Genomic DNA, 12,267 nt, shown 5'->3' with positions numbered 1-12,267 from the left:
CAGTGCCTTTAATGATCACTAGGACAATGTGAATAATGTCACTGTCCGGGGCAACAGCTGGTAATGACATCTTTTGGGATCCTATAATCTATACTACTACTAGCTAGAAATAACTGTTGTACATGAATAAGGTGCATGGGTATAGGATTTGTGTGTGTGTGTGTGTGTGTATGTGTCTGTCTGTCTGTCTGTCTGTGTGAGTGTGTGTGTGTGTGTGTGTGTGTGTGTGTGTGTGTGTGTGTGTGTGTGTGTGTGTGTGTGTGTGTGTGTGTGTGTGTGTGTGTGTGTGTGTGCATCTGTGTCAGTGTGTATGTGTGTGTGTGTGTGCATGTGAGTGTGTGAGTGTGTATAGGAATACGAATACGAATAAACTTTATTGTCATGAAACGTAGTGTTTATATGAGACACGGGAAGATAAATAACCAAATGATTACATTGTTTCTTTTTTTTTGAAGCAATTATATACAAATTCTCCCAATTTAGTTTGTAATTTGTCTACTTGCAAAAGTTGACTTGGTACATCATATGAATATATAGGTCGATTAATTTCACTCATGAAAGATTTTCGTAATTGGTTGTTTTCTATGCAGTTATCTAGAAAATGTATTTCATCTTCTATTACTCCACATGTTTCACATAATCTATTTTCCCTAGGTGTATTGCTGTATCTACCAGTTTCAATTTTCAGGTCGTGGGCACTTATTCTTAGTTTACACAACGATTGTTTATATTTTCTTTGTTTTATGCATAACAGATATGGTTCCGTTTTATAATTTGTTACTATTCTTTGATAAAAATTTAACTTTGGTGAACTTCTTATTTGACCTTTCCAGAATTGTTTATATATATATTGGAGTTCCAATTTTTGACAACATATTTTAACCTTTTGACATTAAAAGTGGACTGATTTTTCCACACATGATCTAATCCAATGACTTCTAACAATTGTTTTACAAATGATATCCATGGATATGTTTCACTGCCTTTGGTGTACATAAGATTATATACTTTGCTCAGATGAGATGTTTTTGGAAGATCCAATATGTGTAACCAGTACGCAATGATATTACATATTATTTTAATGCTAACTGGAAATCTTCCTAATTCTCCTAGTACTGGTACTACCATAGTTTTCTTATGTACCCCAAGAATTTGTTTACAGAATTTTGAATGAACTTTTTCATGTTGATATTTACAAGTCATGCATTCTTTAAACATTTTTGATAAATCTAATAGTTCATGTATGTGTGTGTGCGTATGTATACATGTGTGCGTGCGTGCGTGTGACTGGGCGCGTGTGTGTGTGTGTGGACATACTGGACACCGATTGGCTGTCGGTTCTGCCATTGTCCGAGTGTGTGTGTGAGTGTGTGTGTGTGTGTGTGTGTGTGTGTGTGTGTGTGTGTGTGTGTGTGTGTGTGTGTGTGTGTGTGTGTGTGTGTGTGTGTGTGTACGTGTGTGTGTGTGTGTACGTGTGTGTGTGTGTGTGTGCCAGCGTGCTGGTGACCATGCTTGCGTGCGTGCGTACGTGTGTGCGTGCCCGACAAGTGTTTTTCCCCCCATATAATTCATCTTTCCATAGTTATCACCCATCTATAACAACCACTTTCCATAGTTATCACCCGTCTATAGCAACCACTTTCCATAGTTATCACCCATCTATAACAACCACTTTCCATAGTTATCACCCATCTATAACAACCACTTTCCATAGTTATCACCCATCTATAACAACCACTTTCCATAGTTATCACCCATCTATAACAACCACTTTCCATAGTTATCACCCATCTATAACAACCACTTTCCATAGTTATCACCCATCTATAACAACCACTTTCCATAGTTATCACCCATCTATAACAACCACTTTCCATAGTTATCACCCATCTATAACAACCACTTTCCATAGTTATCACCCATCTATAACAACCACTTTCCACCAGTCCCCTGGGTGGTCATTATTGACAGGTTCAACTGTATGCAATCAAAGACTCACCTCCACTCTCCTCCACCATCTCCTCCTCCGCTTCCGTACTGTGTAGATCCAGACTGTCGAGCGATTTCGACTCCGACACACCGCCCTCCACTCTCAACCCTCCGGTTGTCGCGCCAAACTCCATACTGGACACCGATTGGCTGTCAGTTCCACCATTGTCGGAGTCCAGCTGAGCATCCACAGAGGATATTTTCGAGGCAGGAAGGTCAAGGCTGGAGACGGACTGCGAGTCCTCACGCAGGGAGGCGACTCTGTTGGAGAGACTATCGGTCTCGCCGGAGTCCGGAGACATGCTGTGACTGCGACTTTCTGCTGAGGGGGTGGGTAGACTGGAGGCTGGTGAAACATATGAAGTGGGGTTTAAGGGATTCCTGCTCAGAATAACTTTGTGCAACTTTTCTTACAACTTGTACACTATGGTTTTTAACACATCGTGTATTGGATAGTATTGTATCATAAAGAGGACAGTTAAACACTAAAACAGAGAGAAAAATCAGGGATTCTAAGAGGATGACTGAGGAACAGGTAAACATGACAGAAGAAGAGCCTTTTTCCTGTTCTAAATATTCGACAATTAAGGCTATGTCCAGAATAATACAAAATCGAACATTACTTTCTTTGGCTTTTAGTTTTACACAAACTACATGTATTCAGTCTCATTTCCAGGGCTGACATTACCAGCTCCCTTACCTACCTCAGCTAGGTTTTTTGGTAATTCTGTGTCAAAGAAACATTCAGTCATCAAAAACAACGAAAACAAGCTGCTAAGAGAGTACAAACACCATTACCTTTTGAAGTCTTGGTGACAGCAGTGAAGGCAGACTTGGTGTACCCAGGCGCGTGATGAGCGTACCCAAAGGGACTGTACACCGTAGTGGGAACAGGCTGGTTCACGATGTCGTCAAGGTCATACCCTCGAGAAAACTCATGCTCGTCATCATCATCCCCCACACTATCCAGAGGCGGGGGCCCCATGTGGAAGTCGCCATCCAGGTCCGGAGACATCTGGTGGTCTTTGCTTCCGCTGCAAGATCGCCGACTTCGGCTGGAGGGTTCTTGGTGGTGGTGCTGCTTTTGACTAGAGGCGTGTGGGTCTGCTGGCTGCTTGGGTAGATGGTAGCTGGACAATGTGGCCGGGTCGTCGCGCACTTTGAACACGTTCATGATCTCCGTCGTTCCCAGGTTCTTCTTCTTCACGGTCAGCACTGCTGATTGGTCGGTGCCAGTGAAAACGTCAGAAGATGCGGCGGCAGTGGTGGTGGGGTCTGCGGAAGATAACAACCCTCCCCCTACTCCACTTTCTGCGTTCCCAAAGGCTGACAAGTTGTCTGTGTTTGAGGGGTGCATGTCTGACCCTGCCTGCCAGTCTGAGGGTTTGCTGAAAGCAGAAGCATCGTCCGGTTTGGCTGATGAAAAATCTGCCCAATCATCACCGGAATCTTCTGCTTTGCCACTGCCGCTTTGCAAAGATGATTCTTGTCCAAACGCGGTAAATGATGAGCTGTGGCTGTCAGGAAGAGAAGGAAACTGGCTTAGTGCAGCGTTTGTAGAAGAAAGTCCAGCAGGAGGGTTCCCATCTGTGCCACCGGGTGCAGCAAAGTCGGCCCAGTCACCCCCACTGTCTGTACCGAGAGGTCCTGACGGTGTTGGGTTGTGAACACTGTGAACTCCCTTCACAGACAATTCACTGCTCGCTTTGGACCCTGAGTCGGCAGCGGTGGAAAAGTCAGCCCACTCATCGTCATCCTCCCCTCCCTCACCCTCCTCCTTCTTCTCAAACAGCGACGCAGTGTTTTCCACCAGACTCCGTAATGCTCCGTACTTGTCCTCATCTCCGATCAGAACCATATCCCCTGAGGCTGCTTTCTTAGCGATTCCTGCATCCGCGGCCTTAATGCTTCCCCCTGTCCCTGCTGCGGATTTGAAGTCATCAAAGTCATCATCATCACCACCAGCACCAGGCTTTGCAGACAAGTTCAACCCAGAACTCACAGGCGGTAACGCAGGAATGGCAGGCCCTGTTCCCGAGGGCAGTGTAGGAATGGTCGTCCCCGAAGCCGACAGCTTTGGGATTGGAATGTTCACCACAGGAGGGGTTTTTACCGCAACAGGCTTTGCAGAACTAGCACCACTTTTTCCCCCAGCGGCCGATTTATGCGGAACTTTCACTGCCCCCTGGTTCTTGCCGGTGCGCAGAGGGTTGGCCGGAATCTGGGCTTCCTTCTTGCGGTTGAACTCTTCGACGTAGTTCTCGAAGGCGCGGATGTCCTCGTTTTCGGACTGCTCTGACGTGCTGAACTGACTCATGCTGTCGTGTCCGTCTGTGAAGTCTTCATCGTCCAGGCTGTTTGGTGTAGTGTGACCTGTTGACACAGATATAGAGGTCAAGGTCTGGGTCAAGGTCAACATGCAGCAGAAATGAATAAACATCAGAAAAAAATAAAATGTGTCAGAACAGAACCGAAATTGTCCGGCAAAATTGAATTGAATTTAATGAGAGTCCAAATCTATTGTTTAAAGTCGCTGAATTGTGAAGTTGAATCCTTGGTTTTTCTTTTCTTTTTTTTCTAAGCAAGACGTACTTGCCCGGCCAGCTCATTTGAAAATCACTTCGATTCTAATACCCCCCCCCCCCCCCCCCCGGATTGATAACTGATAAAAATTACACATAATGGAAATTACCTTTTAGACTTCTCAATGTGTAAAATACTGGTCACTTTTAAATATGAATCAAGATAAAAAAAAAATCTGCATAAAAACATAAAATTCTATCTTAAAAAGTCAAAGATAGCAAACATATCTACTTATGTTAACTGTCTCAGTTTATGACTTGGGGTTAATAATAAAATGAATTTTCAAACGCCTTCGGTCAAGACAACTTTAAACTTTCAAATACCATAAATATGAAGCCATTACTTCACTTCCACCGACCGTAGAAATTTAGCACTGCAGAGAGGCAGTTTTCCGAATATGTCCTGTACTTTTTCTTGTTATAGTCACAGTTTACACATTATTATTATTACTGAAAACTAATACATGTACATGTACTTACAAAGTAACTGTAGACATTCATGGCTTTCTTTAACTATAAATAATATAAACAGGGTTGAGAGAATTTAAGGTCTAACCACACATGTGACAACTTCAAGCGATTATGTACTTAAAATATGTATTAGTGCTGTTGATGTACACATATGTTAATATTTGTCTGTCTGTCTGTGAGTCTCTCTCTCTCTCTCTCTCTCTCTCTCTCTCTCTCTCTCTCTCTCTCTCTCTCTCTCTCTCTCTCTCTCTCTCTCTCTCTCTCTCTCTCTCTCTCTCTCTCTCTCTCTCTCTCTCTCTCTCTCTCTCTCTCTCTCTCTCTCTCTCTCTCTCTCTGTGTGTGTGTCTGTGACACCAAATCTCCACCAAAATAATGCTGCATGAAGCAAACGAAACAAAAACAAAAAATTGTAAAAGCGCGAAGAAAACAAAATCAAACATACACAAAAAGCCAAAAATCAACACAAATTAGGGTCTTGATGAAGCTACATCAAACACCAGAACCTCTGAATGGCAAAAATTAAAGAAATTAAATCCTCTGATTACAAATGAATAAAACAGATATATCTGTACAAATGTGCTGCAATATTTACCAGAATAATGTATACGCGTATACGGTGTCCCTACATTTTCTTGCAATATGGACAAGAGTCCAATAATCTTCAATAAATTAAGAAACGCTCCCATATATACCTGCACCAATCCCCCTGGGCTTTCAGATACACTTTGGGAAACTTTCCATTAAAAAAATTGCCAAGTTTAATCTAATGACTTTTTTGCAAAGGGGCGATCACTGCAAATTGTGAAGAATTACATTTTATCTTTGTCCTGGTAGGTTAGCGTAAGACTGTGATTACAGGAAATATTAATTACAGTTTGGCAAAAAATGCGAATTGACAAACCGCAAGAAGTTTTGACTGGCTGGCAACACTAAAGATATGTGTAGTCCTCTGTGGGATAGTTATGTGAATGTTTTGACTCTGTATATTCTCATCTGCGACAACAAGACAAACCGTTGGTTCTATATAAGTGGTCTATTGATGTGCACATCTTCTTTAAGCTAACATTTGTAACCATAATAACTGCATGCACATACGTGGACTCAGACAACTACATTCACAAATTAAAACAAGAGGCGAAGCCTTCAAGGCTCACGTAAGAAATCGACAAACAGTAACACAAACTCAATCACTTCGTCACACATACACACACACACACACACACACACACACAGTAAGCGGCATAGGTGACACTGTGCAAGAAAGCGAGACACTAGATCTAGATCTGAATGGCCGATTTCGAAGAAAAAACTAGTCTCGGCCCGCTCGGCAAAATAACAATGACCGAGACTTTCAGTAATTCCTTTGCGTGACGTCTAACCCTCTTACGTCATAATGTGACGTCTTCAAATGTTGTGACGTCTTCAAATGTTAAAGTTTCTACCACAGACATACATACATACATACGCACGCACGCACGCACGCACAGACAGACAAAAGTTAGCATCGCATAGGCTACACTTACGTGAGCCAAAAATACTCACTGAAACAAAAGCACATCACTACTCCTTAGTCCTATTCAAACAGAATAACCTACACACAAACCTATTATCCAAACTATTCTGATATTTCTAAGAACAGCAAAATGCACATGCAAATCAAGACATGCTGATGTCCCTGTCCAAGGTTCGATCCAGGTTTTCCTTCAAAGCCTACTCCATCTCAGGTCCAACCCCACAACCATGTTAAACCAGGCCAGGTTAGAATCCAATTCACGTCCAACATCCAAACCACACTGATGCATCACAGCAGAGCCCTTTGCGTTAGTAGGGAAAGGGGGGTAACAGTGGTGGGGGGTAGTTGGCAGAGGAAGAAAAATGTGTATAAGCAGGCAGCACTGCAGTGATCTGATGAAGCTCAATTTTCTGTTCTTGTACAAAGTAAACCAATAGCTTACGTGTCTTTTTCGAGGCTGGGCTGTTTTCTGCTGAAAGATCAACACAAATTCTAATGTTTTATGATTGCTCAGGCGCTTTTTTTTTTCGAGGCAGGGCTGTACGTTTTCTGCTGAAAGATCAACACAAATTCTAAAGTAGTATGATTGCTCAGACTTGTTTGTATAGCTAATTGCCCTCACCAGCAGACACAATAAAAGTAGAATCATCTTAATTCAGATGTGTCATTTTGTCTATTGTCACATGCTTCTAAGTCTGTTCGCTGTAATATTATGGAGTCTGGATTTTTGTCAGGATGAGAACTGTTATATTGTACGCGACCTACAGTTGAGAACTGCAGTGTTTGCACTACAGGTGTCACTGTTTTTCCTTCTTTTTTTTTAAATGCATGTGCAGCTTCTCCTCTCAAGCCTAATTTTCATGTCTTAGAATAATTATACACAGAAAACATGCAAAGTTCTCTTTCATTTTGGAACTTATACTTTCCCATTGAATATGATATAAAATATTAAAATCATACGACTTGTCCCAGATCTTTTTAATGCTTATAAAACTTTAAACTGCCTCCCCCCAATATCCCTCCCCCTACTCCTCCCTCTAGCCCCCTCCCCCACCCCTTCCCAACAGAAAAAGCTACAGTCAAAGAAATGACCACAATAAGAATCATAAACAGTAAAGTCAACACATTCATATGAATACAAATCTTGCAGAAAAGACATAACAGTGCTGTGTAAGATAAATGCAAGAGTAATATACTTTTCAAAGCTTAGCTAAAATTTCGTTCTAGCACAGGAATTCACAAAAAGAGTATAACCAGCACACAGGAAAGATAAGACATTGAGTGCTCTCCATACATACAAACTGAAAAGAACACCAATTTCAACAAAATGTGTATACACACTGCAGACTCAGGCAAATAAAACCGACCAGCAATGAAAAGAAGAGCTTAGCAGGTTCCAAAGCATTATCGTTTCATGCCAGAAACAAGTCACGGCAGTTTCAGACCAAAACATAAAACAAAATGTATCTTCTAACTTTGTGACAGTGCTATAGCCTATGGAAATCAAAATCACCCACAACTTGGTTTCTACACAGTTACAGCAAATGAATTATGCCTCCACATTTTACGTACTGTCAGTGTAACTGTGTATACATACAAATGTATCGATGTGGGTACAGGAAACTATGCTTGAAAATCCTACCGAGCAAACAATATGGTTGTTTGTTATTCTTCCTCACTTTTAAACATTTATGTTCTTTATTCTCTACACTTTACGAGAACACATCAAATTGCTAAAGTTTCTTAAATTAGTTCCTTAGCTAAACAATGGATTTTCTGAATGTTCCTTCATTTATTTTGATTTTGTATTGTATTTTAAAGTTCAGGTTCCTGTCTTGATCTGAAACAGCCTATCACAAGGTTTGGAAAATATGGGCCAACATATTGAAAGACTTCCTCCCACCTTTACCAGTGAAGGTGTCATATGTATTCTTCATGTTGAGTGCGAACGCGCGCGTGTGTGTGCGAGTCGACTTTTCTTTTCCTTTGTATTATATTGACATACATGTACATTTCGATGTTCTATCATGCATTATGTATTCGTATAGGTAATGTTGTAATTAGTAATACTGTATGATTGCGATTGACAATTGTCCTTTTATTGTCTTTATTTTTATGTCTTAATTAGTTTAGCAGGGACAGATTGTAAGACTAGGCGTGAGCCTAAAATCTCCATCCTTGAGTAATAAAGTTTGTTCGTTCCCTGTGGGTGAATGTTAGTTAGGGAATGTGACTAAACGTAACACCCACCATATCCCCCCCCCCCCCCCCCCCCGACTCTTTTCACAGCTCAACGGAGCTTCTTTTTGAAGTGCAAAACACAACACACACAAAACAGGGTATGCAGTGAAACACCTGCTCCCCTTTCAAGCTACCCTACTGTTAAGACCATCCACCCTTTTAAACCTTACTTTTGTCGATTTTCTGTTAGTAACAACTAACATCTGTAATTAATTTCCCACCATATTAAGACACCGGCACGGTTGGCCTAGTGGTAAGGCGTCCGCCCCGTGATCGGGAGGTCGTGGGTTCGAACCCCGGCCGGGTCATACCTAAGACTCTAAAATTGGCAATTTAGTGGCTGCTCCGCCTGGCGTCTGGCGTTATGGGGTTAGTGCTAGGACTGGTTGGTCCGGTGTCAGAATAATGTGACTGGGTGAGACATGAAGCCTGTGCTGCGACTTCTGTCTTGTGTGTGGCGCACGTTATATGTCAAAGCAGCACCGCCCTGATATGGCCCTTCGTGGTCGGCTGGGCGTTAAGCAAAACAAAAAAACCCAAAAAACAAAAAACATGTTAAGACTCTCCCACCTTTTAAGATGTGATTTAATTGTTTTCGCAAGTTTTTGGAGGTCCTAAAAGGGTAGAAACATAAACGCCCGCACAATCGTAATTATCATCACAGCACAAAGAACATCGAAACACATATCAAGAAGTTTTCTTTGGCAGCCGGAAAAGCAGGAGAGAAAAGTCACATGACCGACTTACCAGTGGAGGAATCGCTGCTGCAGAAGAAGTTCCGGACGTTGGAGTTGTATTGCTCATCGGCCGTCAGTCCGCCATTGCTGTACATCTTCTCCAGTCTTTCTGCCGCTTCCTTGGGTACACTTTTACACAAACAGTGACAAATCAATCAATCAATTAATTGATAATCTAAAATAAATGAATGATAATCAAATAAACATAGTAGAAGCCTGTGTGCACATACAATGAAAGATAAAACCCATACACAAACACACATGCTCACACAAACACTCACGCACATGCAAGCACGCACACACAGACTGCAGACCTTGAGAAAACTAAAAATGGTGTTAACTTCGAATTTCTTGTATTTTTCAGGCTCGTTGACGATTATTTTTTTCAAGTCAAGAGAGCATGAGCGGGTGATGATACTGGTGTAACTATCACTCTATCACAAAGTTATTATGCTCAGTATGTCTGTGCCAGTGTAGTTGCATGCATGCCCCTCTGCATCTAAAAAGCCTGTCTGTCGTTATTGATTCACCATATTTATCTATTTCGTTCAAAAAGCACACCTGGATAAACTCTGGTCAGAGGCAGAAGAAGTTTGTCCACCAATAAATTCTCCATAGCTGTCTTCTGGAAAGAAAAAAACAATATGGAAGGAATTAGTTACTTCCCACAATTACATTGCTAAAACGCAGTTGCTTCTTTGTCAGAAGGCACATCTTATTAACAGAGAGACAGGAGAGAGAGAAAGAGATAAGGAGACAGAGAGAGAGAAACCGACAGAGCAAGAGAGACACAGAGAGAGAGAGACAGAGCGAGAGCAACAGGAGAGAGAGAAAGAGATAAGGAGACAGAGAGAGACAGAGACAAAGCAAGAGACACAAAGAGAGAGAAAGAGAAACCGAGAAAAATAACAAGTCTGCTATAAACTTGAAGACTGTTACACGTCTGATGTTGTGTTGTCAACAATGATTGAATGAAACATAAAGATGATGATGAAAGTTGTCTGTTCATTTATCAATGCGCTATTTGTATGTTTAACCAAAATGAATGACAATTTGACAGGCAAAAGATTGCAATTGAACCCAATAGTTTATTTGTGCATGTATTTTGTATACTATAAACTTTTTTTTACAGAATTCTTTTGTTTTTTAACTGTTTTAGGCCCTTATAGTCACTGTTGATAGATTTTTGCCATAAAAATACCCGTTATTACTTTTATCCTCATTATGGTGCCCCACACCTGTTTTTGTGATGGGAACACTGGCTGCCACAGCTGCTGGGGGAGGCGGAAAAGACGGAGCTGTAGCAGCAGGGGTGGGAGCGGCCTGAAAGTCTGCAAAGTCATCCTCGGTGGTGCCGGTGGCTAAGACTGCTGTTGCTGCAGCCGCTGAGGGGGGTGGCGGTTGGAATGTTGGTGGGAAAGGCTGAGGTGAAACTGGTGCATCTGTGGAAGAAAGATATCAATTTCATTTTGGTACTGTGTAAAATATCTTTTGTATATCTATAGTACCCCGAAAGTGGTGCAGGCTGCCTAAATGGCGGGGTAAAAACGGTCATACATGTAAATACCCACTCGTGCAAGAAACACAAGTGTAGTTTTTGTGTACGTAGGAGTTTCAGCCCATGAACGCAATAGAACAAGTATATATCTATAGAAGGCTTACAAATTACTGTAGCTAGAGATCATCTTTTTTCTTTTTTTTCCCGTCTTTCTTTTCTCCTTTAGTTATTCTCCTTTAGTTATGATAGTTGGTTGACTCCATCTTTCAACATTTTGATCAGTACAATAGATTTCTTGCCAGTTAAAATACACAGCTGCATTTTCAGACAACACCCATTCACCCTTACACATCAACACACTGCAGAAAGCATTACATATACACACAGCAAAATGTACAAGACTTCTTTCTCTGTATGAAGCATACAACTCACGAGCATTGTGTGCTAGATTGGCTGGATCACCAATATGGTCGGTTGGAACATCTGGACCAGTGGGAACAGCATTGGCCGGAGCAGGGGCATTGTGGGTGGGGGCGGCTGCCGACGGGGCCTGCTGACCCAGGAACGGTACTGGGGCTAGTGGACATCGCTTCAGGATGACTGGTGACGTCACTTCGTACTTGTTCTGCACATAATCAAGTAATGATGAAACATTGAATTTTACATTTCATTTCATTTCCAATGCTTTATTATCCCTATGCTGGGAAATTCAGGTCCCTTATCCTCCCAGTGGACAGCTAGCAGCAACCCAAGTGTGTGCACCCTTAGGTATAATAAGCATATGTGGCAATATGACCGAGATCTTTAAAGTGCAAGATCTGTGGTGACAGTCATGGATACCATCCCCAAGTCTGCACGTAAGATGACCTGTGTCCGTCCGTGCCTGGATTCATATAGAAAAACAGTTCATATTGGATCTTTCAGAGTGGTCGTTGTGGGCAGGTGGTTGCTTTCAAGGTGGTCGCTAAGGCAGATTCAATAGTATACAAAACTAGTGATATGCATGTTCTCAAGAAAAACACCAAGAGCGACCCTCATCCCCTTCTCGTCACTAAAAACATACAGCCCTACTTAATAATAATAATAATGCATAATATTCATAAACCGTGTGTATCCAGGGTTTAAACCCTACTCAAAGCGCTGCACAATCATTGAGGTAAAAAAACAATAACATAACATTATTTTCAGTTATTTACTGTTAAATAGTCAACACAACAAATGATACTGGCAGCCAGA

The 12,267-nt window shown here is 41.7% G+C and overlaps 1 protein-coding gene across 3 annotated transcripts in view; it reads right to left on the bottom strand.

Annotated features, from left to right (window-relative positions):
• Window positions 1-12,267, bottom strand: part of LOC138975681 (synergin gamma-like) — a 36,471-nt gene that overhangs the window by 16,793 nt on the left and 7,411 nt on the right. The window contains exons 9-15 of one of the 3 annotated variants that reach the window (XM_070348415.1): window positions 11,464-11,656; window positions 10,772-10,975; window positions 10,095-10,158; window positions 9,544-9,662; window positions 6,998-7,027; window positions 2,788-4,362; window positions 2,000-2,335 (exon numbers count right to left, since the gene is read on the bottom strand). In XM_070348415.1, coding sequence (XP_070204516.1) covers window positions 2,000-2,335; window positions 2,788-4,362; window positions 6,998-7,027; window positions 9,544-9,662; window positions 10,095-10,158; window positions 10,772-10,975; window positions 11,464-11,656 — 2,521 coding nt within the window. The remainder of the gene's footprint in view (window positions 1-1,999; window positions 2,336-2,787; window positions 4,363-6,997; window positions 7,028-9,543; window positions 9,663-10,094; window positions 10,159-10,771; window positions 10,976-11,463; window positions 11,657-12,267) is intronic. The other 2 variants (XM_070348416.1, XM_070348417.1) reach the window with 2 other exon arrangements.

The sequence above is a fragment of the Littorina saxatilis genome, linkage group LG9, assembly GCF_037325665.1.
Source record: "Littorina saxatilis isolate snail1 linkage group LG9, US_GU_Lsax_2.0, whole genome shotgun sequence".
Classification (NCBI taxonomy): Eukaryota; Metazoa; Mollusca; class Gastropoda; order Littorinimorpha; family Littorinidae; genus Littorina; species Littorina saxatilis.
Note: the sequence above shows the minus strand (reverse complement) of the source record. Positions and strands in the feature narration are given on the sequence as shown.